The sequence below is a fragment of the Muscardinus avellanarius genome (assembly GCF_963383645.1).
Source record: "Muscardinus avellanarius genome assembly, chromosome: 3".
NCBI lineage: Eukaryota > Metazoa > Chordata > Mammalia > Rodentia > Gliridae > Muscardinus > Muscardinus avellanarius.
The window spans coordinates 44,794,905-44,822,618 of record NC_137788.1 but is presented as its reverse complement, the minus strand read 5'-3'; the positions used below and the strand labels follow the sequence as shown (position 1 = coordinate 44,822,618).

General features: G+C 39.2%; 1 protein-coding gene across 3 annotated transcripts in view; it reads left to right on the top strand.

Annotated features, from left to right (window-relative positions):
* TUT4 (terminal uridylyl transferase 4) overlaps positions 1–27,714 on the top strand; it is a gene marked incomplete at both ends in the record, with an annotated part of 99,374 nt that overhangs the window by 30,943 nt on the left and 40,717 nt on the right. For all 3 annotated transcript variants that reach the window (XM_080693013.1, XM_080693012.1, XM_080693011.1), the window contains 7 exons: positions 1,740–1,866; positions 5,744–5,863; positions 6,018–6,230; positions 12,095–12,269; positions 13,013–13,686; positions 20,177–20,327; positions 24,899–24,985. In XM_080693013.1, the coding sequence (XP_080549139.1) occupies positions 1,740–1,866; positions 5,744–5,863; positions 6,018–6,230; positions 12,095–12,269; positions 13,013–13,686; positions 20,177–20,327; positions 24,899–24,985 (1,547 nt within the window). The remainder of the gene's footprint in view (positions 1–1,739; positions 1,867–5,743; positions 5,864–6,017; positions 6,231–12,094; positions 12,270–13,012; positions 13,687–20,176; positions 20,328–24,898; positions 24,986–27,714) is intronic.

Genomic DNA, 27,714 nt, shown 5'->3' with positions numbered 1-27,714 from the left:
TTACTTTTTTGCAGTACTGGGTATGAAAGCCAGGGGTAGTCTACCTCTGGGCTACACCCCAAGCCCTATTTTTTTTTTTAGGTGGTACTGGGGTTCCTGGAAGCCCTTCTACCTCGGGCTATACTCCCAGGGTCTCTTAAGCCAGCGCAGCTGTCTTGGAACCTGCACATCCTCCTATCCTCCTGTCTCTGCCTCCCAAGCATGGGGATTACAACTTTGGGCTGTGGACCACCACGCCTTACTCCAAGCCCTCTTTTTTATTCTTTATTTTGAAACAGTGTCTCACTGAGTTGCAAAGGGCCTCACTAAGTAGCTGATGGTGTCCACATGCTGGAATTACAAGTGTGCAACACCATGCCTGGCTCATTTTTTTTTTTTTTACATTTTAAGATTATTGTATTTTCATATTCAAAGCTCAAAGAGTCAGTGTAGATCTAGTTAAACGTTCTCTCTTTTTTTTTTTTCCCCTAAGTTAGAAATTGAAAGCAGGAAGCCGGGCTTGGTGGCACATGCTTGTAATTCCAGTATTTGGGAGGCTGAGACAGGAGAATATGGGTTTATGGACAACCTCAGCTATTTAGTGAGGCCCTTTGCAACTCAGTGAGATCCTGTTTCAAAATAAAAAATAAAAAATAGGGCTGGGTGTGTAGCTTGGAGGTAGAATGCCCTCGGTTTCATCTCCAGTACTGCAAAAGAAGAAAGAGAGAGAGTGTGAAAGAAAAAAAAGAAAAGAAATTGAAAGCAGGAGGGGTTAAGCATTTGTCTAAATTCATATAATTTAGGAGAAAAACCAGAATTGGAATGTAGATATTCTGGCTTATCTACTTAGTGGTTTTTTTTTTTTTTTAATCACATGTGCCAAGTTGTTTCTGTGTGGTAACTTCAAATTTATCCTCCATATCCTCAGATTATCTCCACTATAGCCTGTCATTCCACTTAAGGTTGCTTCTCTTTTACTTATATATAAGCATAACTCGTGCATTAATAAATAAATCCTTTCTAATCTTTAATCTGAAAATAACATCAATAAAATCATAAAAGCTTTCATAGGAGAAATTAAAATCAAGAAGTCTAGCAAATTGTTCAAATATCTTTCTTAAATTTATATGGAATTCTAGTAATGATATATGGATTTAAGTTAGCTTTAATTTTATTTTGTATTTATCTGTTTTTTGTTTTTTTTTTTTTTTTTTTTCAGTACTGGGAATTGAACTCTGGGGCATTCTACTTCGGAGCTACACCCCCAACCCTATTTTTTATTATTTATTTTGAAGCAGGGTCTTACCAAGTTGCAAAGTGCCTCACTAAGTAGTTGAGGCTGATCCAGAATCTTCAGTCTTCCTGTCTCAGACTACCGATTACAAGGATATGCAACAATACCTGGCTAGCTTTAATTTTATTAAGAAACTTGTTTGCACTATGACATTTTGGGTATTAAAATGTGACTAGAAAGGGTAGCCACAGCCAGGTATGGTGGTACAGGCCTGTAATCTCAGTATATGAGAAGCCGAGACAAGAAGATAGCAAGTTTGAGACTAGCCTCAACAACCTAGGAGACCCTTTTTAAAAATAAAAAAGGCTGAGAGTCCAGTCCAAAAAAAAAGAAAGAAAGAAAGAAAAAAAGAAAAAGATTAGCCACTGGATTTGGAGAAGAAGAAAGAAAAGGTAGCCATAGGATTTGGAGCATTCTTCTTTTTCTGGTATTCATACAATAAAATTTGTCTCTTTTTCATTCACAGTGGTTTACTTTGTAGAGTGAGTGCAGGAAATGATATGGCATGTCTCACTACTGATTTACTTGCTGCTCTTGGAAAAATGGAACCTGTCTTTATTCCCTTGGTGTTAGCCTTTCGATACTGGGCTAAGGTAAGAGGAATGGTAGAAAAGTACCCAATTTTCAAAAGTCAGACTTTTTCTTGTACTGACACATAACAAATCATAACATGTGATACAAAATAATTATCTGTGCCAGACAGAAAGTGGTATGGCAAGTTCTAATTTATGTATGAAAACAGTTTCATAGACATTTAATAGTTCCCCCTTACCTACAAGGGATTCATTCCAGGATCCCCAATTGCTTGAAAACTTGATTAGTACTGAATTGTATATATATTATGCTTGTTACTATATGTACATTTCTGTGATAAAGTTTAGTTTATAAATAAGATACAGTTAAAGATTAACAAAATAACTACTGATAAAAAGAATGATTATAAGCCGGGCATGGTGGCGCACACTTGTAATCCCAGCATTTGGGAGGCTGAGAAAGGAGGATCATGGTTCTCGGGCAGCCTCAGCTACTTAGTGAGGCCCTTTGCACCTCAATAAGACCCTGTTTCAAAAAATAAAAATACTAAGCCGGGCATGGTGCCGCACGCTTGTAATCCCCGCGCTTGGGAGGCTGAGACAGGAGGATCACACGGGTTCGAAGCCAGCCTCAGCTACTTAGTGAGGCTCTCAGCAACTTAGTGAGACCCTGTTTCCAAATAAAGTATAAAGTGGGTCTGGGAGTATAGCCCGGAGGTAGAAAGCCCAGTACCACCAAAAAAATAAATAAATAAAAATAAAGATACTAAAAAATAGGACTGGGAGTGTAGCTTGGAGGCAGAATGCCCCTGAGTTCCATCCCCAGTACTGCATAATAATAATAATAATAATAATTATTATTATTATTATTATTATAGCAACCTAATGTAATAAGTTATTTAAAATATGTGTGTGTGTGTGTGTGTGTGTGTGTGTGTGTGTGCGCGCGCGCGGTATTTGGACTTGGACCCATGGCCTTGTTCATGTTAGGCAACTGCTGTACCACTGAGTTACATTTCTAGTTCGTGTGTGTGTGTTTGTGTGTGTGTGTGTGTGTGTGTGTGTGTGTGTGTGTGTGTGTTCGTGTTCCTGGGGATTGAACCCAGTTCTATCTCTGAGCTACATCCCCTATTTTATTTTTTATTTTGAAACAGGGTCTCACTAAGTTGTGGAAGATTTCGCTAGGTTTCTGAGGCTTGCCTGGAATCTGTAATCCTCCTGTCTCAGCCTCCCAAGTAGTGGGTTTATAGATGTGCATCAACATATCCACCTCCAACTCTTTTTTAAAAATTTTATTTTGAGCCGGGCGTGGTGGCGCACGCTTGTAATCCCCGCGCTTGGGAGGCAGAGACAGGAGGATCGCGCAGGTTCAAAGCCAGCCGTGCTGGCGTAAGAGACCCTGTTTCAAAAATATAAAATAGGTCTGGGAGTGTAGCCCGGAGGAAAAAGGGCTTCCAGGAACCCCAGTACCACCAAAAAAAAAAAAAAAAAAAAAAAAAAATTATTTTGAGACAGGGTCTTGCTAAATTGTCTAGGTTGTGATCTTTCTGCCTCAGCCTCCTGAGTATCTGGGATTACAAGTGTACATCATCACACCTGGTAAAAGTTAAGAAGTTTTTTTTAGAAATTTCCATTTAGTATTTTTGGACATGGTTGACTGTGGGTGACTGAAACTGAAAAGTGAAATTGTGGATAAGGGAGAATACTGTGTAGATCTATATACTTTGATACTGGGAATGGAACCCTGGGGCATTCTACCTCTAAGCTATACCCCTATCCCTCTTATTTTATTCTTTTTTTTTTTTTTTTTTTTTTTTGGTGGTACTGGTTGAGATGGAACCCAGGGGCCTTCTACCTCCGGGCTACACTCCCAGTCCTATTTTTATATTTTATTTAGAAACAGGGTCTCACTAAGTTGCTGAGAGCCTCACTGGTAGCTGAGGTTGGCTTTGAACCTGCACGATCCTCCTGTCTCAGCCTCCCAAGCGCGGGGATTACAAGCGTGCGGCACCACGCCCGGCTTATTTTATTCTTTTATTTTGAAACGGAGTCTCACTAAATTGCAGAGGGCCTCACTAAGTTGCTGAGGCTGGCCGAGAGCCTACAAGCATGTGCTACCATGCCTGGGTGACCTATTGATATATTTTAGAGTACTTTTCACTTTAGTCTTTTTTTTTTTTTTTGGGTGCTGGGGATGGAACCCAGAGGCTTTCTACATTTGGGTTACACTCCCAGACCTATTTTATACTTTATTTTGAAACAGGGTGTCACTAAGTTGCTGAGAGCCTCACTAAGCAGCTGAGGCTGGCTTCAAATCTGTGCAATCTGCCTGTCTCAGCCTCCCAAGTGCTGGGATTATAAGTGTGCACCACCATCCGGGCTTATAGTATATCTTAATATATGAGGCTCACAGTTTCACTCTTACTCTAAGTTAAAATTTGAAGGTTGCAAGTTAAAGTTCTTTTTTTGTGTGTGTGGTGTTGGAGATTGAACACAGGAGCATTCTACCTCCAAGCTACATCCTCAGCCATATTTTCTATTCTTTATTTTGAAACAGGGTCTCACTGAGTTGCAGAAGGCCTCACTAACTAGCTGAATCTGTCTGTGAACTATGATCCTCCTGTTACAGCTTCCCAAATGCTGGGATTACAAGCATGAGCCACCACACCTGGATAGTTAAAGTTCTTTTGTTGGCATTTTTTTCAATCTAATTGAATATTATCTTTTCTCTAAATCATTGATAACTGGTACAGTTTCTAATTGGGCAATGGATGGAGATTCACTTTTAAAATTTTTATGGTGCTTTGTAGTCACACATCTTAATGGAGTACAAGATGGTAGAGGCATACATATACACATCTCTCAATTAGCCCTTACCCGCTTCCTACCCCATTCCCTCTCCCCTTCCTTCTTCATGTTTGGTTTAGTGATTAGTTTTCTAAGTTAAAATTAATTTGTATTTCTACCTGGGCATGGTGGCACATGCTTGTAAGTCCAGTATTTGGAAGGCTGAGAGAGAAGGATTGCAGGTTAGAGGACAATCTTAGCAAGTAGTGAGACTCTCATCAACCTAGTGAGACCCTGTTTCAAAATAAAAAACAGAGCTGGGGGTGTAGCTTATAGGTAGAATGTCCTTGGGTTCAATCCCTAGGACCATATAAATACATAAATAAGTAAATAAACAAAAGTTAATTTGTATTTATAAAGGCTATAGTTACCTTATGTTTATTTTTTTGTGTGGGGGGTTGAGAAAGGAGTTATAATTACAAGTATTGGTCCAAATGACCAGAAGGAGACTTGTGATCACTTAATAAACTAGTGACGGTAAATTCTCAGCTTTATGCAAATAGGACTAAGAGGGTATTGATAGAGGAGGAGAATTCATGGATCTGAATGTGTTCTGTGTAGAACTAGGGGAAAAAATAGGAGTTGGGATGGGTGAGGGGGGTGTCTACAGATGGGTTATCAATGCCACTTCCTTCTTTGACCATTTTGCCTCCCAAATGGGACTTTTTCTTTTATTGGGGCACTGATGATTTAATCAGGGTATTCTACCTCCAAATTATACCCCCAGACCTATTTTATTTCATTGATTAATAAAACAAGGTCTCACTAGATTGATGAACATCTCACTACATGCCGAGGCTGTTCTTGAAACTATGATCTTCCTGTCTCTGTCTACCAAGGTTACAGGTGTGCACTTCTTATACCTGTTAATATTTTGGAGCAGGGTCTTGCTAGGTTGTTGAGAGTCTCTCTGTTGATGACTACTGTGAACCTGTGATCCTCCTGTCTCAGCCTCCCAAGTACTGGGATTACAAGCATTTGTTACCACCCCTGGCTTCTTATAGTGATTAAGACAGTGAAATCAAGCTACTTTTATTGTGAATATTGAAGAAAGCTAAATGTTAGTACTTTCTTCTCTTTGATTTTGCAGTTGTGTTATATTGACTCCCAAACAGATGGTGGAATTCCTTCTTACTGTTTTGCTTTAATGGTGATGTTTTTTCTGCAACAAAGAAAACCCCCTCTTCTTCCTTCCTTACTTGGAAGTTGGGTAAGCATGAGTTTGTGACATATATATGCATTATACATAGTTTGCTCTTGCATAGTGCTCTGCTCAAACATTTAAAGCTTGAATTCTGGTTTGTTTGTCCATCTTTTTTAAAATATAATTTTCCACTACCAATCTGGAATGCCTTTTTATATAGATTGAAGGCTTTGACCCAAAAAGAATGGATGACTTTCAGCTGAAGGGCATAGTAGAAGAAAAGTTTGTGAAGTGGGAATATAATGCAAGTAGTGCAACTGAGAAAAACTCAAATGCTGAGGAAAACAAAGCTAAGGGAGACCAACCAAAAGATGATACCAAGAAGACAGAAACAGACAACCAAAGTAATGCCATGAAGGAAAAACATGGCAAAGTAAGCTTTTATTTTGTTTATGTTTTTGGCTTTTCTCTCTATAGAATTTGTGATGCCTTTGATTGAAGCTATTTTAATAATAGATTCACTGACCTTAAATAAGCCTCTTGACCTCATTTACATCATCTATAAAGTGAGGGGTTGATCTGGTTTAGTTTTTAAGTACTGAGATACGCTAATGAATTTATACCTCATTTTGGAAGACTTGGATTGTTTGAATCATGTCAAAGCAATTCTTTGTATCATTTTTCACCTAAACAAGGAACATTTCTTTCTGGAGTAAGGCTCTGACCAAAGCTTTTCCATTAGAGAATGATGTTGCTAGATGGTGGAGAAATAAAGGCCCTTTCCTCAATGAGAGGGGGCGTATTTCTCATTTAATCATTCAACATTCATTTATTAAGAACTTGCTATGTAAGCTGGGCGTGGTGGTGCACACTTGTAATCCCAGCATTCGGGAAGCTGAGACCGGAGGATCGTGGTTCATGGATAGCCTCAGTTACTTAGTGAGGCCCTCCGCAACTTAGTTAGACTCTGTTTCAAAATAAAGAATAAAAAATAGGGCAGGGGGTATAGCTCGGAGGTCGAATGCCTCTGGGTTCCATCCCCAGACCCACACACACAAAAAAAGAACTTGCTATGTATCTTGAGATAATGAGAACCAAAGATAAATATGCATAGGTTGTGTCCTCCAGAAGTCTGGTCTGGATCTACAGTCTATGACTACAAGTTTTTTGAGTAGATGTATTATTACAGAAGTCTAAACATTTTCAAAACCATAACTCTAACGTATTAAGAATTATTGGCTGGGAAGCCGGGCAAGGTGGTGCACACCTGTAATCCCCACCCTTGGGAGGTGGAGACAGGAGGATCGTGCAGGTTCGAAGCCAGCCTTGCTGGCTTAAGAGACTCTGTTTCCAAATAAAAAATATAAATGGGTCTGGGAGTGTAGCCCAGAGGTAGAAGGGTTCCATCCCCAGTATCACCAAAAAAAAAAAAAAAAAGAATTATTGGCTGGGCATGGTGGCACATGCTTGTAATCCCAGCATTCGGGAGGCAGAAACCAGAGGATTGTGGTTTGCAGACAGCCTCAGCTACTTAGCGAGGCCCTTTGTAACTCATTTAGACCCTATTTCAAAAATAAAAAGACAAAGAAAATAGGGCTGGGGGTGTAGCTCAGAAGAAGAATGGCCCTGGGTCCCATCTTCAGAACTGCAAAAAAGAAGGAAAAAAAAAAAAGAATTATTGTAGTTTCCTAGATATACTTTGCTATTATATTCAATATCTCCCAGATTTTTAGACTACCTTCTTTTTTAAAAATTTTTATTGGTGCATTATATTCATACATCATATTGGGGTAAAAAAAACGTGTGTACAGACATGTACCCATCACTGATTTAACCCCTACCCAATTCCCACCCCATTCCCTCCCCGTCCCTCCCTCCCTTGCTCGGCATTTTTTTTTTTTTTTTTTTTTTAATGGTACTGGGGATGGAACCCAGGGTTCCATCTGAGCTACAACCCTGGCCCTATTTTTATTCTTTATTTTGTTTGTTTGTTTGTTTTGTGGTCTTAGAGGCCTCTACCACCAGGCTATGCCCCCGACCTATTTTATATTTTATTTAGAAACAGCGTCTCACTAAGTTGCTTAGAGCCTCACTAAGTAGCTGAGGCTAGCTTCGAACCTGTGCGATCCTCCTTTCTCAGCCTCCCAAGCGCGGGGATTACAAGCATGTGCCACCACGCCCGGCTTTGTTCTTTATTTTGAAATAGGGTCTCACTGAATTGCAAAGGTAGCTGAACATATCTGTGAACTGTGATTCTCCTGTCTCAGCCTCCCAAATGCTGGGATTACAAACATGTGCCCCTACGCCTGGCTCTAAGACTACCTTATACTTTCTCCTCAAGCCACCAAAACTCTCAGCTAATAATTTTGCTTATGTCACTGAGAAAATGGAGGCACTCAAAAGAGAGCTTCTACACACTCACCACTATCTGCCATCATCTGAACTCACATATTCTTTCTTGTTGCCTGCTTTCATAAAGGAACTTCCCCATGTTTTAATCTTGTTATTTTATTCACTCATATTTTTCAGTCCTATCTCTTCTGTCTGTCCCACAATATTACCCCAGAAATTCTTCTCTTTTTATCTTGAATTATCAATTTTTCATTTGCTGCTGAATCAAGCATGCTTTTATTATTCAGTTTTAAAGAAAAATTTTTTCTTTTTTTTCTAGGGATGAAATCCAGGAGCATTCTACCTCCAAGCTATACCCCCAACCCAATTTTTTATTCTTTATTTTTATTTATTTTATTTTCTTTTTTTGCGGGTCTGGAGATAGAACCCAAGGGCATTCGACCTCCGAGCTACACCCCCTGCCCTGTTTTTATTTTTTTATTTTTGAAACAGTGTCTCACTAAGCTGCAGAGGACCTCACTAAGTAGCTGAGGCTGTCCGCGAACCACGATCCTCCAGTCTCAGCCTCCCAAATCCTGGGATTACAGGCGTGCACCACCACGCCCAGCTTATTATTCTTTATTTTTAAACAGTCTCACTGAGTTGCAGAGGGCCTCACTAAGTAGCTGAGGTTTTCCAGGAACCACAATACTAATGTTTCAGCCTCCCAAATGCTGGGATTACAAACGTGTGCCACCACACCTGGCTAAAGAAAAATCTTGCCATCCCTTCTCCTCTGAGCTATTTTTTTGTTCCTCGTGCAGTGAAATGTCTTGAAGAATTGCCCATGTTCACCATTTTGAATTTTTTGGTATTCCCCTAATCTACACCATCAATCTGCCAAAACTTGAAAAATTAATGTCAGTAACCTCTATGTCGCTAAATTCAATAGTCAAGCTGGGCGTGGTGGCACACACTTATAATCTCAGCATTTGGGAGGCTGAGACAGGAGGATTGTGATTCACGGCCAGCCTCAGCTACTTAGTGAGGCACTCTGCAATTCAGTGGGACCCTGTTTCAAAATAAAGAATAAAAAGTAGGGCAGGGGGTATAGCTCAGAGGTAGACTGTCCCTGGCTTCCATCACCAGTACCACCCCCCAAAAAAACAATGGTCATTTCTCAATTTTTAACTTTTTTGACATATCAGCAACATTTATAGTTGATCACTTCATTCTTGGGAAATTTTCTCGCTTGACTTTTAGGGCACCAATCTATAGCTGATTATTCTTTTTTCAGCTTCTTTTGCTGGTTTCTCCTTTTTTCTCCAATCTTTTAATGTTAAAAGTGGTATATGTCTGGAATGCTGATCCTTTTTTCTTAATGTTTCTACACTCTTGGAGTAATCATATTCAATCCCTTAGATATTAAGTACCATCTGTAAAATGATGACTCCTCAATATAAATCTCTAGCTAGCTAGACCTTTCTCTTGCACTCCATAAGTGTGTGTCTTGCTACCCATTTAGTGTCTCTGCTTAGACGTCTTAAATGTAATGTGTGTAAACTGAACTTCTGATCTTCCCCTCAAATTTGTTTCATATGCAGCTTTTCTAACTCAGTTCCCAACTCATTTGATAGCACTTCCTTCTTACAGTTGTTCAGTTTAGATGTGAAGAGTCACCATTTTCTCCTCTCTTTCTTTCATATCCCATATCAAGTCTTATCAGGAATTCCTGCCAATGCTACTTTAGAATATTATCAATAATTTAATCATCCCTTACCACTTCCACTATTAACCATCCTGGTCATAGCCACCATCATGTCTGGCTTGGATTACTGCCATAATCTCCTAACAGGTTTCCTTGCAGTCTTGCCCCGTATATTATGGCTTATTCACAAGAGTTTGAATGGTGTTTCTAAAAATTAAGTCAGGCCGGGTGTGCGCACGCTTGTAATTCCCGCTCTTGGGAGGCTGAGACAGGAGGATCGCACAGGTTCGAAGCCAGCCTCAGCTGCTTATTGAGGCTCTCAGCAACCTAGTGAGACCCTGTTTCCAAATAAAATATAAAAAAGGTCTGGGAGGATAGCCCGGAGGTAGAAAGCCTCTGGGTTCCACCCCCAGTACCACAAAAAATAAAAATAAATTAAAATTAAAATTAAGTCAGATCATGTTGTTCCCAACCTTGACAGTAAAAAATACTTCAAAAGTTACTCTTTATTTCATTTAGAATAAAAGGCAAACAGTCCTTACTGACTAGCTCTTTGTTTTTTTTCTTCTCCTACTCTTCCTTTTACTCCATCACACTAGCTTTTATGGTTTTCTTTTAAATCTAGTCACAGTTCTACTTTGTCTATGTTTCCTGTATTTGTTCCTTATTCTTAGAACACTTTTTCCTCTTCAAATCATGCCTTCTCAACAAATGTGACTCTGACCACTCAGTTAACATTGTAACCTTCTGCTCACATACTCCCATCTTTTATTTTACTCAACATTTTTCCCCATTACACTTTTTCTAATTTATTAATGTAATTTACTAAGTGTGTTTATCTTCTTTCCCTAGAAATTAAGTTCCATGAAGGCAAAGTTCTTGGCTTTTTTTTTTTTTAAGGTATATCCCAAGTACCTAGTATACTTCCTGGTACATAAGTTGTACTTAATGAATAGTTATAAAATTGAATGTGTGAATGACTGCTTCATGCCTGTATGCTGCAAAGTGGTCACTTTTCACCAGTCTTCATCTAGCTAATTCCTTTAGAATTCAGGTATTATCTCTTCTGTTATGACCCCTCTGACTTAAGAGTCCCATCTTAGCATGCAACCTTCACTATAATTGTTAAATTATCTCTGTCTGTTCTATTAGTCTGTGAAGATTTACAACATGAACCCAGTAGCCAGGTGATTTTTATTTTTATTTTATTTTATTTTGTGGGTCTGGGGATGGAACCCAGGAGCATTTGACCTCCGAGCTACACCCCCCTGCCCTATTTTTTATTCTTTATTTTGAAACTGGGTCTCACTAAGTAGCTGAGGCTGTCCACGAACTGTGATCCTCCAGGTCTCAGCCTACCGAATGCTGGGATTACAAGCGTGCGCCACCATGCCCGGCTGCCAGGTGATCTTGAGTCAGACTCTTGCCTAGTAGTATCTACTTCATAGAATTGTTAGAACTGTTAATATATGTGCATCTCTTAGAAGAGTGAATAATACACAGTAAGCATGATACATAAATGTAAGTTCTCATTATTTTGTGATATTCCTAGCACCATGCCAGGGACATAGTAGATTCTAAAGAAATGTCTGGCTGGGCGTGGTGGCACACGCTTGTAATCCCACTGCTTGGGAGGCAGAGACGGGAGGATTGCACAGGTTCAAAGCCAGCCTAGCTACATACTGAGGCTCTCAGCAACTTGGTGAGACCCTGTTTCCAAATAAAATGTAAAATAGGTCTGGGAGTATAGCTGAGAGGTAGAAAAGTCCCTGGGTTCCACCCCCAGTATCCCTCCCACAAATATATTTTTAAAAGAAGATGTGTCTGAATAAAAGCATTTTTTTATTCCTTATTCTCAGAATACTTACTTAGATTTCTAAAGTAATTATTTCAATGAAAAGCTGTGGTAGTTGTTATCCAGTGGTTTGCAGCCTTGGCTATACATGAGAATCATTTTAAGAAGTTCTAAAATCTGAGTGCCCAGTCCAGAAGCCTAGCTCAGTTAAATCAGATCCTTGGGAGTGATGTGGAATTCAGGCATTAGTGTCCTTTAATGCTTACCAGGTGATTCTAATGTGTAGTCAAAGTTTAGAATTGCTGATTTAATGGAAAAGAAAGTAAATTAGAACTCAGACTGATTGCTTTTTGGAAAATGTCTGTTTTTGAAAACATAATCGCTAAGGTCTTTTCTAACTGAAAATTCATTGATTTTATAGTTTTGTGAAGCTTAAATTAAAATAATTTTTTTTATTTTTCAGTCTCCTTTAACATTGGAAACACCAAATCAGGTATCTCTAGGACAGTTATGGCTAGAGCTGCTAAAATTTTACACACTGGATTTTGCTTTGGAGGAATATGTCATATGTGTACGGATACAAGATATTTTAACAAGAGAGAACAAAAACTGGCCTAAAAGGCGAATAGCCATCGAAGGTGAGGCAATATATTGTGTTTCATTTGGAGACTAATTTTTTGTGCTACTCATCAGCCAATATTCTGTTACAAATGTTATCCCTTAGCTAAACTAAAGAAAAGAAGAACATTTTGACAAATAAGATTCCATATCAAATCACCAAAACATCATCTATACTATAAAAAGAGATGAAAATTATTAGTGGGTCCTGGAGTTTGAATTTTTTTATTTAGTGGTAGAATATAGGGAGGCATAGTGGCATGCTTCTTGCTTCCAAAAATCTTTATCATTGAAACCATATTACTAAATTGGTCTTTTCATCTGTCTTCTTTTTTTTTTTTTTTTTTTTTTTTTTGGTGTTACTGGGGTTCCTGGAAGCCCTTCTACCCTCCGGGCTACACTCCTAGACCTATTTTATATATATTTTTTAATTTGGAAACAGGGTCTCTTAAGCCAGCGAGGCTGGCTCCGAACTAGCGCGATCCTCCTATCTTCGCCTCCCAAGCGCGGGGATTACAAACATGCGCCACCACACCAGGCAGCTATCTTCTTATTAGTTACTTTATTACTGTTACTATCTTGTCTCTTTTTTCTTTTAGCCTTTTATTTTTAAAGACAAAGGAAAATTATTGTTCTTATTTTTTTCCTCCTCTGTTTTTAAGAGCTGTCATTGAGACTCTGGGTTAGAAAACCCCAGTTTAATGCTTAGGATATAGTTTGTTAGTAGAGACTTGGTTACTGATTTTTTTCTTTTTTTTACTAGATCCATTTTCAGTCAAGAGGAATGTTGCACGGAGCTTGAACAGCCAGCTTGTTTACGAATATGTTGTGGAGAGATTCAGAGCAGCTTACCGGTATTTTGCCTGCCCTCAGAGAAAGGGTGGAAATAAGACTACAGTGGATTTCAAGAAAAAAGAGAAGGGGAAAATAAGCAATAAGAAACCAGTGAAATCTGACAATATGGCAACCAATTGTTGCAATCTCCATGGAGAAAGCACAGAAAAAATTAATACAGAAAGAGGTCAACCCAATAAAAGTGATGAAATCGAATGTACATCACAGAGATGTATTAATAACAATGGCAGTTTGCTTGTAAATGAACTAGGTTTGGCTGACCGTGGACAGGAGTCTTCATCTCTTTCTACTGCCAGTAAAGGGAGTGAATTAGAGCCCAAATTAGTTAAGAAACAGAATGACTTAGCATCTTCAGAAACGAGTTTAAAAAAGGAGTTCAGCCAATGTAATTGTATTGGGTCCCCTGACCCAGACAAATCTGCTGGAATAGAGAGTTCACATCAGATTGTGTGTACCGACACATCCTCTACCTCTTGCAACTGCAAAGCCACAGAAGTTGCGTCTGACCTTAATGAAGATGATAACCTCCCCTCCCAGGAATTACATTATGTGTTTGATAAGTTTATTTTAACCTCTGGCAAGGTAGGATATAGTTTGTAAGCAATTTGTAAGATTTTGTAGCTACTGAATAATTGCATTTCTTTATAGTGTTGAGATTTCAAAATATAAAATAGCTTTTAAGGTAGTGACTGTTGTTTTGGAATGATTTTGATGTGTATTTTTTTTTTAATTTTGCATTTATTCTATAGTTAGTTACCTTTAAATAATGTATGTAAAGCACCACAAAGTTTCGGCATTCTACTGTTAGTTGGTTTCCTTTACTTTCTCATACAGGAAGGGATTTCTTCAGTATTTTATGAAAACTAGTGGCACATATTTTAAGTTATTTCTTATTGTTGTGGGTCTGGGGACTGAACGCAGGGGCATTCTACCTCTGAGCTACACCCCCTGCCCTACTTTTTATTCTCTATTTTGAAACAGGGTCTCACTAAGTTGCAGAGGGCCTCACTAAGTAGCTGAGGCTGTCTGAGAACCGCGATCCTCCGAGCCTCCTGAATGCTGGGATTACAAGTGTGCGCCACCACGCCCGACTTAAGTTTTGTTTATCTTTATTCATATTTTTTTTTACAGAAAATACAAGCTTTTGAATTCTAACAGTATTCTATTTAAAAATTTTTTAATTTGTTTTTGTTTTGTAGAGAGTATAAAGATACTAAATACAGTTAGGGAAACTAAAATCAGGAACCAAAAAATGAAGAATCTAGATTCTGTTTTAGGTATTGAGCTTCTTTGGATTTCGTAGTATCCCTTATAAGTAATAGGAGCTTTAACTTCTCTACTTTTATTTGTATTCATTTTTCTTATCCTGGGGATCAAACTCAAGGGCTAGCTCTGAGCTAGCTCTGTACTACTTTGCTACATCCCATACTTTTTTTGTGTGTGTGTGTGTGTGTGTGTGTGTGTGTGTGTGTGTGTGTGTTTGGTTTACTGAAAATTGAACCCAGGGACATTCTACCACTGAACTACACACCCAGCCCTCCATTTATTTACTTTGAAATAGGGTCTTACTAACTTAGCACATGCTGGCTTTTATCCCATGGTCCTGTCTTTGCCTCCCAAGTAGTAGGATTATAAGTGTGCAATATTGTGCCTCATTCCTACTTTACTTTTATTTTTGGTACTAGGGATTGAACCCAGGGGCAGTCTACCTCTGAGCTATACCCCTCAGCTCTATTTTAATTTGAAACAAGGTCACATTTAAGTTGCTGAGAATCTCACAATTTATTATTATTTCTTGGTGGGTTTGGGGGTGGAGCCCAGGGGTATTTGACCTCCAAGCTACACCTCCTGCCCTATTTTTTGTTTTTTATTTTTTCGGGTCTGGGGATGGATCCCAGGGGTATTTGACCTCCGAGCTACACCCCCTGCCCTATTTTTTATTCTTTATTTTGAAACAGGGTCTCATTAAGTTGCAGAGGGCCTCACTAAGTAGCTGAGGCTGTCCGTGAACTGCAATCCTCTGGTCTCAGCCTCCCGAATGCTGGGATTACAAAGTGTGCACCACCATGCCCGGCTGAGTCTCACAATTTGTCTCACAATATGTGTCTCACAGTGTGTGTGTGTGTGTGTGTGTGTGTGTGTGTGTGTGTGTGTGTGTATTGCTGAGGCTGACCGCCAACCTATGATCTTGTCTCACCCTTCCAACTACTGGGATTACAGGCATGCACTACCATTCTCTGCTCCACTTTTCTTTTTCTTTTTTGGCAGGTCTGGGGATGGAACCCAGGGTCATTTGACCTCTGAGCAATACCGTCTGCCCTGTTTTTTTATTCTTTGTTTTGAAACAGGATCTCACTAAGTTGCAGAGGGGCTCACTAAGTAGCTGAGGCTGTCTGTGAACCATGATCCTCTGGTCTCGGCCTCCTAAATGCTGGGATTACAATCGTGCACCACCATACCCGGCTCTGCTCTACTTTTCTACTTTTAAAGTAGGTTTGGCTGGGTGTGCTAGCAAATGCCTCTAATCCAAGTACTTGGGAGGCCCAGACAGGAGGATGGCAGGTTTGAAGCCAGACTTAGCAATTTAGTGAGACTGTTTCATAACAAAAGAATAAAAAGGGCTGAGGGTGTAGCCGGGCCTGGTGGTGTATGTCTCAGCCTCCCAGTACTTGGGAGGCTGAGACAGGAGGATCTGGGTTCATGGCCAGCCTCAGTTACTTAGAAAGTCCCTCTGTAACTTATTGAGACCCCATTTCCAAATAAAGAATAAAAAATTGGGCTGGGGGTGTAGTTCAGAGGTAGAATGCCCCTGGGTTCCATCCCAGCAGCACATTAAAAACAAACAAACAAAAAAAATGCTGGGGGTATAGCTTAGAGTTAAGAATGCCACTCCGGGTTTTCTGTAAATAAGGAAAGTAAGCCGGGTGTGGTGGCACATGCTTGTAATCCCAGAGCTTGGGAAGCTGAGACAGGAGGATTGCCCAAGTTCAAAGCCAGCATCAGCTACTGAGTGAGGCTCTCAGCAACTTAGTGAGACCCTGTTTCCAAGTAATATATAAAATAGGTCTGGGAGTATAGCCCGAAGGTAGAAGGCCCCTGGGTTCCATTCCCAGTAGCACAAAAACAAACAAAAATAATAATAATAAGGAAAGTAGACTAGTTTGGATTTTAACTCTGTGAATTGTTGAAAATACCCCATTGTGCTGGGCATAGTGGCACATTCCCATAATTCTAACTACTTAGGAGGCTGGGGTAAGAGAATCACAAGTTTGAGGCTATCCTGGGCAGTTTATTCTGTATCAGAATAAAAAATTAATAAAAAGGCTGGGGATATAGAGTACCCCTGGGTTTAATCTCCAGTACTGCCAAACAAAACAGAAAGGGAAAAAGAAAGAAGATAAGCAATAACTGCTTTTTAAATAAAGTTTTAACTAAGTCACATTGCTTTATGCACAGTACACATAACTAAAATACCCTTACCTGTATCCCCAATGAAAAAATGATTATTTAGATCATGTGTAATTCAAATAGAATATTAAAAACAGAAACAACAAAAACTGGCCTGCTATGGTGGTGCATGCCTATAATTCCAGTATTTGGGAGGCTGAGGCAGGAGGATTGAAGGTTCAAGTCCAGCTTCAGCAACTTGGTAAGACTCTCAGCAACCTAGTGAGCTGCTGCTTCAAAACACCAAAAAAGGGCTTGTGGGTGTAGGTCAGAAGGAGGATGCTGCTGGGTTCCATCTTCAGTACCACAGACAAAACAAATGGACTGGAGACCCAAGTGTGGTGGTGCACACTTGTAATCCCAGTACTTGGGAGGCTGACACAGGAGGATCGCAGGTTTGCGGCCAGCCTTAGCAACTTGCAAGGCCCTCCGCAACTTAGTGAGACCCTGTTTCCAAATAAAGAATAAAAGATAGGACTGGGGTGTAACTTGGAGGTAAAATGCCCCTAGCTTTGATCCCCAGTCCCCCCCACCAAGAAAACTGGAAAGTTTAGGTTTATTGTTCTGTCAATAATTACTTATTGACAAGCTTTAAGATTTTAAACAAATTTCTAAGCAGTATTTTTTTTAAAAATTGCTTTATTGAGGTATGATTTTAGTATTTAAAAAGCTGTAGTGGTTTTTTTTGTTTTTTGTTTTTGTGGGTCTGGGTTTCGAACTCTGGGGCATTCAACCTCCAAGCCACACCCCCTGCCCTAATTTTTATTCATTATTTTGAAAGGGTCTCTGAGTTGCAGAAGCCCTCACTAAGTAGCTGAGGCTGTCTGCAAACTGCGATCCTCCAGTCTCAGCCTCCTGAATGCTGGGATTACAAGTGTGCACCACCACGCCCAGCTGTAAAAAAGCTGTAGTTATTTAATGTATAAAACTTGGAGATAAGTTTGCAGATAAGTAAATATCATGAAATCACATTATTATCACAGCCACATCATTTTCAAGAGTCCCTTCCTGCTTTTTTCCTTTTGTAGAAAGAATACTTAATAAAAGGTTTGTTCTCTTAACAGAAATTTAAGAATATAATACAGTATTATTAATCATAGGCCTAATGTTATGCACTAGATCTGCAGAACTTATTTTGCATAAGTGAAATTTTCTCCCCTTTGTCTGATACCTCTCTATTTTCTCCTCTCACTAAACAGTATTTCTTCATTCTATATAAGGATATTTATTTGTTGCATTTTTATTGAAGTTTCAGTATTTAGATATATGGCATATTGAAAGGATGAAATAAATGGCAGATTTTTAGGAAAACCTCTTAGTTTTATACTACAATTTACATTTCTTATATTTGTACTTTTTTCCTGGAAACTTACCTTAAGGTAAGTACTGTTTCTCCAGTTTTTATTTTTACCAGTTATTTATTATTTTTATAAAGAATCTCCTTTCTGTATATGTCATTAAAAACAAAAAATGATTACAAGCTCATGCTTGTAATCCCAGCATTAGGGAGGCAGGGACAGGAGGATCGCAGTTCCTGGACAGCCTCAGCTACTTAGGCCCTTCACAACTCAGTGAGACCCTATCTCAAAATAAAGAATAAAAATAGGGCAGAGGGTGTAGCTCGGAGGTCGAATGCCCCTGGGTTCCATCCCAAGACCCGCAAAAATAAAAAATAAAAAACAAGGTATGCTTTGAAAGGCTGACAGCAATTACTGTAGTTTTTTTGTTTCCTCCCTTCGGTACTAGGGATTGAACTCCAGGGCATTCTACCTCTGAGCTACATCCCCAGCCTTGTTTTATTTTATTTTATTTTTTTAATTTTTTTTGGTGGTACTGGGGGTAGAACCCAGAGGCTTTCTAACTCCGGGCTATACTCCCAGACCCATTTTTTATATTTTATTTTGAAGCAGGGTCTCACTAAGTTTCTGAGAGCCTCACTAAGTAGCTGAGGCTGGCTTCGAACCTGCGTGATCCTCCTGTTTCAGCCTCCCAAGCACGGGGATTACAAGCGTGTGCCACCACGCCTGGCTTTATTTTTTATTTTGAAGCAGAGTCTCACTAAGCTGCGGAGGGTTTCACCTAAGTAGCTGAGGCTGGCCTCAAACCTGCAATCCTGCTGTCTCAGCCTCCCAAGTATTGGGATTACATAAGTGTGCGCCACTACACCCAGCTCTGTAGTAATTTTTTTTTCCCTCTCAGTACTGGGGATGGAAGCCAGGGGTATTGTACCTCAGAGCTGCACTCCAAGTCCTATGTTTTAATCCTTTTAAATTAGTTAATTAATTTATTTATTTTGTGGTACTGGGGGTGGAACCCAGGAGCTTTTCTACCTCCGGGCTATACTCCCAGACATATTTCATACTTTACTTGGAAACAGAGTCGCATTAAGTTTCTGAGAGCCTTACTAAGTAGCTGAGGCTGGCTTCGAACCTGTGTGATCCTCCTGTCTTGTCCTCCCAGGTGCCGGGATTACAAGTGTGCGTCACCACCCACTCTCCTTTATTTTTGATACAGGGTCTCACTGAGTTGCGAAGTGCCTCCCTAAATAGCTGAGGCTGCTCACAAACCGCCAATCCCAGTCTGCCTCCCGAATGCTGGGATTACAAGCGTGTGCCATCACGCCCAGGTCTCTGTAGTATTTTAAATTAGCTCATAGTGCATCATTCTCATAGAAGTTTTCATATATAATTGCATGCGTTTATGGCTATGTTAATGTCGAGGCTAACATTGGAGGGAGACAACCCTAGGGTCTAGGCGTTACAATAAAAGAGTAGTGGTCTCACCCTTAACCATAGGTTGTTTTCTTTTCTGTTCTAGTTGGCATAAGCTTTGCTGTTTTACCACATGTGTGGTGGTCCATTGGAATACATTTAACACGGAGGCAATAGGGTTTGAAGTTCTGTTTGTGGTTACTAAATACTTCTTTTTATAGAGTTAATTTATTTTTAAGAGTCCAGTCTTGCATTTGAATCTCTTGAGACTAATGAAATTGAACCAGGTAACTGAGTAAAGGTTCTATGATTGATTGATTTGAATATAGAAAATGTTTGGAGTGAATTGAAAGATGTAGTTTGAAATGTCTTTATAAATTACATTGTAAATTAAAGGTATAGTGCAGAGCCGGGCGTGGTGGTACATGCTTGGTACATGCTTGTAATCCCAGCTTTCAGAAGGCCGAGACTGGAGGATCGCAGTGCATGGACAGCCTTAGCTAGTAGGGAGGCCCTCCACAACTTAGTGAGACCTTGTTTCAAAATAAAGAATAAAAAATAAAAATAAAAAATAAAGAAAACTTGGAGGCCCTGGGCTCTATTCCCAGACCTGGGGGGTGGGGGGGGGACACATGCATATATTTCCCTTAGGGAGCTGTTTAAATTAACCCCATGTCTTTTGTATTTCCTATTGTTATCTGTATCTTATATCTTTAGTTAAATTTAATTGTTCAAGTTAACATTACTATTTTTTTCAAAAAAAGTTTTTACATTGATTACATTTTTTTTTAAATCACCTAAAAGCACAGTTTGTAAGAACAGTTACATAGATTGTTTATGGATCTGATTTCTAAGTGATGAAGTGCCTCAAAAGTTTCTTAGATTATGATATACATATTTTTTATCTTTTCTAGCCACCAACAATAGTATGCAGCATCTGCAAAAAGGATGGTCATTCAAAAAATGATTGCCCAGAGGATTTCAGGAAAATTGATCTAAAACCTCTACCACCAATGACAAATAGATTTCGAGAAATACTTGATTTAGTATGTAAAAGGTGTTTTGGTAAGCGCTTTATTATTGTAACTATTTGGACTAGATTCTTTCTTGGATGTTAAATATTTATTTTTCTAACTTAAGACCAATTTGCTAGCCGGGCATGGTGGTGCACACTTGTAATCCCAGGATTTGGGAGACTGAGACTGGAGGATCGTGGTTCGCTGACAGCCTCAGCTACTTAGTGAGGCCCTCCACAACTTAGTGAGACTCTGTTTCAAAATAAAGAATAAAAACAATAAAGCAGGGGGTACATCTCAGAGGTTGAATGCCCTTGAGTTCTATCCTCAGACATGAAAAAATAAAAGACCAATTTGCTTTTTTTTTTTTCCTGCGGGACTGGGGATGGAACCTAGGGGCATTTGACCTCTGAGCTACAGCCCCTGCCCTATTTTTTATTCTTTACTTTGAAACCAGGTCTCACTGAGTTGCAGAGGCCTCACTAAGTAGCTGAGGCGGTCCGTGAACCGCGATCCTCCGGTCTCAGCCTCCCAAATGCTGGGATTACAAGCATGCGTCACCACGCCCAGCTTCCAATTTGCTTACTTTAGTAGGGGTGTTTTGGGATTTTTTTGGTGGTACTGAGGGTGGAACCCAGAGGCTTTCTACCTCTGGGCTATACTCCAAGGCCTATTTTATACTTTATTTTATATTTTATTTGGAAACAGGGTCTCACTAAGTTGCTGAGAGCCTCACTAAGTAGCTGAGGCTGGCTTCGAACCTACGCGATCCTCCTGTCTCAGCCTCCCAAGCGTGGGGATTACAAGTGTGCGCCACCACGTCCAGCTAGTAGGGGTGTTTGAATAGACACCAAACAAAGATATTTATTAAATGCCTGCTTTACTCATGGTATGGTAGTAAATGCCAAAGTTAATGTTTGTAACTCTGATTTATTCCTACATGTCTCATTCTAGTTAGCCTCTTCTCTTTGCTTATCTGTAAACTCCCACTCCAATAGTGAGAAAGCTGGTTTCCATCATCTACTGCCCATTTAATTGTTATATTTCAGTAAATTTTTATAGCAGCATTGGAACTGCTAAACTGTACTCCTATGGGAAACAGCTTCATCAGTTAGAATACAGTGCTTATGTGTAGTTCTTTTTGTTCTTAGTCTTACAGACTCCACTCATTTTCAAAGTTTCTTAGGTTAGCTTTTTACCCTTGAATGAAGTTGTTTGATATGCTTACAATGCAGTTAGATTGTTTCATCACAGTCTGTATTCTCTTCTAATATACACTGACTCCTATTTTATTTTAAAATTTGTATACATTAAGTCTCACTCATTGTGCTGTAAATTTCTGTGGGTTTTGCCTAGTGTTAGCTTTCTGTTACTATAATAAGTAAGTAATAATAATAAGTAATAGCCGGGCATGGTGGCGCACGCTTGTAATCCCAGCCTTTGGGAGGCTGAAACTGGAGGATCCCAGTTCGCAGACAGCTTCAGCTACTTAGTGAGGCCCTCCGCAACTTAGTGAGACCCTGTTTCAAAATAAAGAATAAAAAAAATCGGGTAGGGGGTGTAGCTCGGAGGTCAAATGCCCCTGGGTTTCATCCCCAACCCCACCCTCCAATAAAAGTAATAGAAGTAAACTTATAAAGAGAACAGGCTTGTGTGTGTGTGTGTGTGTGTGTGTGTGTGTGTGTGTGCGCACGCGCACGCGGAACCTAGGGGCTTTTCAACCTCCAGGCTATACTTTCAGACATATTTTATACTTTTTTTGGAAACAGGGTCTCACTAAATTGCTGAGAGCCTCACTGAGTGGCTAAGGCTGGCTTCGAACCTATGCGATCCTCCTGTCTCAGCCTCCCAACTGTGGGGATTATAAGTATGTACCACCATGCCCTGCTGAAAAGGCTTTTTTTTTTTCCAGGTCTGGGGATGGCTTATTTTTGTTCACAATTTTAGAGGTTTCAGTCCAGGACCATTAGCCTCGTCACTTTGGGCATTTGGCAAGCAGCACACCATGGTGGGCATGGTGTGGCATAACAAAACTGTCCAATCAAAGCTGCTGTGCAAAAGAAAAGATGGGGAAGGAGTGGGGTCACAATATCTCCTTCAAGGCACATGTTCTCAGTGTCTAGAAGACCCCTTTAGGTCCCACCTCAAGATTCCATCACTTCCCAGTAGCACCAGGAGTTGGGAGACAAATTTAACCCATGGAGCTTTGGGGGACACTTATCTGAACCATAGTATTCATTATATTGTATATCCACAGCTAAATTAGTACCATATAGAGTAGATTAATTAATTAATTAATTTAGCGGTACTGGGGATGAAATCCAGTGGCATCGTACCTCCAAGCTACACCCAGCCCTATTTTTTAGTCTTTTTATTTTTTGATTTTGAAACAGGGTCTCACTGAGTTGCAAAGGGCCTCACTAAGTAAGTAGCTGAGGCTGTCAGCAGCCGTGATCCTCTGGTCTCAGCCTCCTGAATGCTAGGATTACAAGCGTGTACCATCAAGCCTGACTAGAGTAGTTTTACTGCCCTAAAAAAATTAACTTAGATTTTACAGTTAAAATCTGTTTAAAAATTACAGATAGATTATATTTCATCCAGTCAATTCTCCACCTTCTCTATAACCACTGATGCTACATTTGTTGTTGTTTGTTGCTGAGAGCCTTGCTAAATTGCCACGGCTGACTTTGAACCTGTGATCCTCCTGTCTCAGGCTTCCAAGTACCGGTATTACAAGAGTGCGCCATCACGCCCACCTATGTTTTTTTTTTAATTGTTTTTATTCCTCCTCCTCCTCCTCCTCCTCCTCCTCCTCCTCTTTTTTGGTGGTACTGGGGTTCCTGGAAGCCCTTCTACCTCCGGCCTACACTCCCAGACCTATTTTTATATTTTTATTTGGAAACAAGGTCTTTTTTTTTTTTTTTTTTTTTTTTGGTGGTACTGGGGTTCCTGGAAGCCCTTCTACCTCCGGGTTACGCTCCCAGACCTATTTTATATTTTTGAAACAGGGTCTCTTACACCAGCGCGGCTGGCTTCGAACCAGCGCGATCCTCCTGTCTCCGCCTCCCAAGCGCGGGGATTACAAGCATGCGCCACCATGCCGGCTACTATTATTATTTTTACTACTACTTGTGGTACTGGGGATGGAACTTGGGGGGTATTCCACCTCCTGAGCTACACATCCAGCCCTATTTTATTCTTTTAATTTGGAACAGGGTCTTACTAAGTCACAGAGGCTAAATTGCTGAGGCTGGCTGTGAAATTGCAAACCTCCTGTCTCAGCCTCCCAAGTACTGGGATTACAAGTGTGTGCCACCATGCCTGGCTACATTTTTTTTTTTAAGCTGAATATTAAAGCCAACTGTGGTGACACATACCTTTAATTCCAGTACTTGGGAGGCTGAGAAGGAGAATTATAGATTCAAGACAAGTCTCAGCAATCTAATAAGATCTTGGCAACCTAGTGACAATCCTGTTTCAAAACAAAAAATAATATAGGGCTGTGGTATAGCTAAGAGAAGACTCCTGGATTCAATCCCCAGTTCCAACAAAGAAAACAAAAAGTTGAATATGATTTAATTAGCCACAGCAAATGTTGATAAATTATTACGCTCTTTCAGTTATATTTGTGTGTGTGTGTGTGTGTGTGTGTGTGTGTGTGTGTGTGTGTAACTGAAGATTGGACCCAGAGACATTCTGCCTCTGAGCTACACCCCAAGTCCTATTTCTTATTCTTTATTTTGAAACAGCATCTCATTAAGTTGTGGAGGGCCTTACAAGTTGCTGACGCTGGTTGCAAACCTGTGATCTTCTTATTATTAACTTTTGGATATGAGTCTGGAGGTAGAGCTTTAAAAAAAATATTTTGGCTGGGCGTGGTGGCACATGCTTGTAATCCCAGCATTTGGGAGGCTGAGACCTGAGGATCACAGTTTGGGGCCAGCCTCAGCTACTTATTGAGGCCCTCTGCAACAATGTTTAAAGATAAAGAATAAAAATAATAGGGCTGGGGTGTAGCTAGGAGGTAGAATCTCTGGGTTCAATCCCCAGTTCTGGGGAAAAAAATGTTCTTAAGGAATGTATAGTTCTATTGGAAAAATAGGATGGATATAAATGAAATAACTAGAAAACTGAAGACATTGTAAAATGTGTTCAACTGGTAAACAGTTTGGAGATCTAAAGAAATTGAACCAAGAAGAGGCCATTAAGACTACAGTTAGCAGAGCATTTTATAGGGAAGATATAAATCTTAACAGGCATTTAAGAAAACTTAGATTTGAATGGCCAGGTGCTTATGGTAACAATCTTAGCAGTCTTAGCAGGAGGGAAAATCAAGCATGGGTGTGGGAGAGAAGGGATTTTCTGAAGAAAGCAGTATTAAATAGTTTGAAAAGTAAATATAGATGTATAGAAAATGACATGAAATGTACATAGATATTGTAAACAAAATTTTTTTACCATTCTCCTTCCCCTTCTTCAATGGCATTTATAGTTTTAAAGTTAGAAAAGTCAATAAATAATGAAATTTTAAGTAAAAAAGTTTTAGAGTAAAAAATGAGTATTTCCAGGTTCTGTTATCCTTTTCTTTTTTCTGATTTTTCTTTTTTTTTTTTAATCTAGATGAATTATCACCACCTTTCTCTGAACAACACAACAGAGAGCAAATTTTGATTGGCTTGGAAAAATTTATCCAAAAAGAGTATGATGGTATGTCCTAAGTTAAAAATAGATTGCTTTTGTTACTGGGGTCATATGGTTTTGAATTTCATGTATTTATTCTAAAAATGTTTATTGAATGTTACATTTTTCTCTTTCTCGGGATACATTGCTGGTTTCTATGAAGTTTATATTTCATAGGGAGAAAGTCAACTAAGAAATAATATTTTATCAGCAAATAATGCTGTATGTACGGGAGATAAAAGTGATGGGTTACACTTCTTTATGTTACATCTACCTGATAAGGTGTCATTTGAGTAGAATCCTGAATAATATGAAGGAGCAAGTTCTGTGACAGGATAGAACTTTGCAGCAGAGAGAGAGGCAAGTACAAACACCAAAAGTAGATTGTATGTGGGTTTTTTTTTTTTTCTTTCCAGTACTGAGGATGGAACCCAGGGGCATTCTACCTCTGAGCAACAGCCCCTGCCTTATTTTCTATTTTGAAACAGGGTCTCACTAAGTATGATGTGTATACTATAAAATTCTATTTTTAAATTATATATTTAATATAAAGAATTGATCAAATCCAAGTTCTTATTAAATTCGCATTCATTTTTATTTGCTAATGATCATAGTTTCTTTTATGTCTCACAGTTGTCATTGAAATTTCAAGTGAAGCATCAGAACCAGAACTAGATGGAAGAATTACTTTTTGTGTGTGTGTGGTACTGGGGTTCCTGGAAACCCTCCTACCTCCGGGCTCCAGTCCCAGACCTATTTTTATACTTTTTAAATTTGGAAACAGGGTCTCTTAGGCCAGCACAGCTGGCTTTGCACCTGCATGATCCTCCTGTCTCCGTCTCCCAAGCGCGGGGATTACAAGCGTGCGCCACCACACCTGGCGGAAGAATTACATTTTTTTTTTTTAATTTTTAATTGGTGCACTGTATTCATACATCATAGTGGGATACATACTTTTGTAGACATACATGCACACATTGCCCAGTCAGCCCCCACCCAATCCCCACCCCATTCTCTCCCTATCCCTCCCTCCCATGCTTGGCTTAGTAGTTGACATCTAGTATTATAGCAATTTATCAAAAATTAAAAATGATAATCTCACATAACAGTTTCATTTGTCTGATACCAAGCTTTTGATGACTTAAAGATAACATTTCAATATTTCTTTTTGCTTTCTTTCTTACCAGAGAATCTATTTTTTCTATTTTTTAGGTGAAACTATCATATATTTATATATTTTTCAGAAAAAAAAATCTATCCTAATATGGAATATGGACTCTAGGTACCCACAACGATCTTGAAAAAGAACAAAGCTAGAAGATGTATATTTTCTGATTTCAAACCATATAAAGCTACAATAATTGAAACAGTGTAGTACTATTCTAAAGGCAGATATATAAACCATTGGAGTTAAATAAAAGCCTAGAGCTAAATTCTTCCCTATATTGTCAAGTTATTTTTGACAAGGTTTCCACGAACATTTGGTGGTGGGAATAATAATCTTTTAACTAAATATTGTTGAAAAATAATAATTACATGGAAAAGAATAAAATTGGACCCTTACCTAATCCCATATACAAATATTAATTCAAAATAGATAAAAGACCTAAATATAAATCTTAAGACTATAAACTTTTAGGAGAAAATCTGGGTCATAAAACCTCACAACATTGAAATTGGCAGTGATTTCTTGGTTATGATTTCAATGGCACAGGCAACAGAAGAGTATACAAACTCCCTAAAAAATAAAAAACATATTGTATATCCAAAGACAATGTAAACAGAGTTAACAGTTACTAATAGAATGGGATAAAATATTTCCAAATGCTATATCTGAAGGTATATTAATATTCCAACTAGAAGTCCTAGAAATTAACAACAATAAAGGCAAACAATACCCTTTACAGATAGGTAAAAGACTAACATAAGTAATGAATCTCCACAGATAACCAATCTTAGTTGTCTGTTGGATGGAAAATCTTGTTTCTCTAGTTCTGATGTGTGTTACCTATTTCTTCTTTATAGTTAATCTCTTTGAGTATTTTCTCTAGTGCTGGTTTTGAAGACATAAATTCCTTCAGTTTCTGTTTGTCATGGAAGCTTCTTATTTCTCCATCTAATTTGATAGAAATTTTTGCTGGGTAGAAAATTTTTGGCTGGAAGTTGTTTCCTTTCAAAATTGGGAATATGTTACTCCAAGCCCTTCTGGCTCTCATGACTTGGTTTGGGAAGTCTGGAGTGATTCTAATTGGTTTGCCTCTGAATGTCACTTGGCCCTTTGCTTTTGTTGCCTTTAAGATTCTCTGCTTGGCTTCCACATTGGTCATTTTGACAATTATGTGGCGTGGGGATCCTCTTCTCCGATCCTGTCTAAAGGGAGTTCTATAAGTTTCCTGGACCTGCGTATCGACCTCTTGCTCTATGTCTGGAAAATTTTCTGCTATTACTTCCTTGAAGAGACTGTTGATCCCTTTGGTTTCACTTTCTTTTCCCTCCTCTATTCCAATTATTCTTAGGTTAGCTCTCTTAAAATGGACCCATATTTCTTCAATATCAGATTCCTGCTGTCGGATATTTTTTCCTAGATTAGAAACTATGCGTTCATTTTTGGAATGATCATCTTCTAAGAGCGAGATTCTGTTCTCCATGTGGTCTAATCGGTTGTTTGTGCTTTGAATTGAGGCCTTTACTTCATTAATTGCATCCTTTATCTCTTTTTGGCTCTCTCTGAGTTCTTTTCGAAGCACCTCTATTAT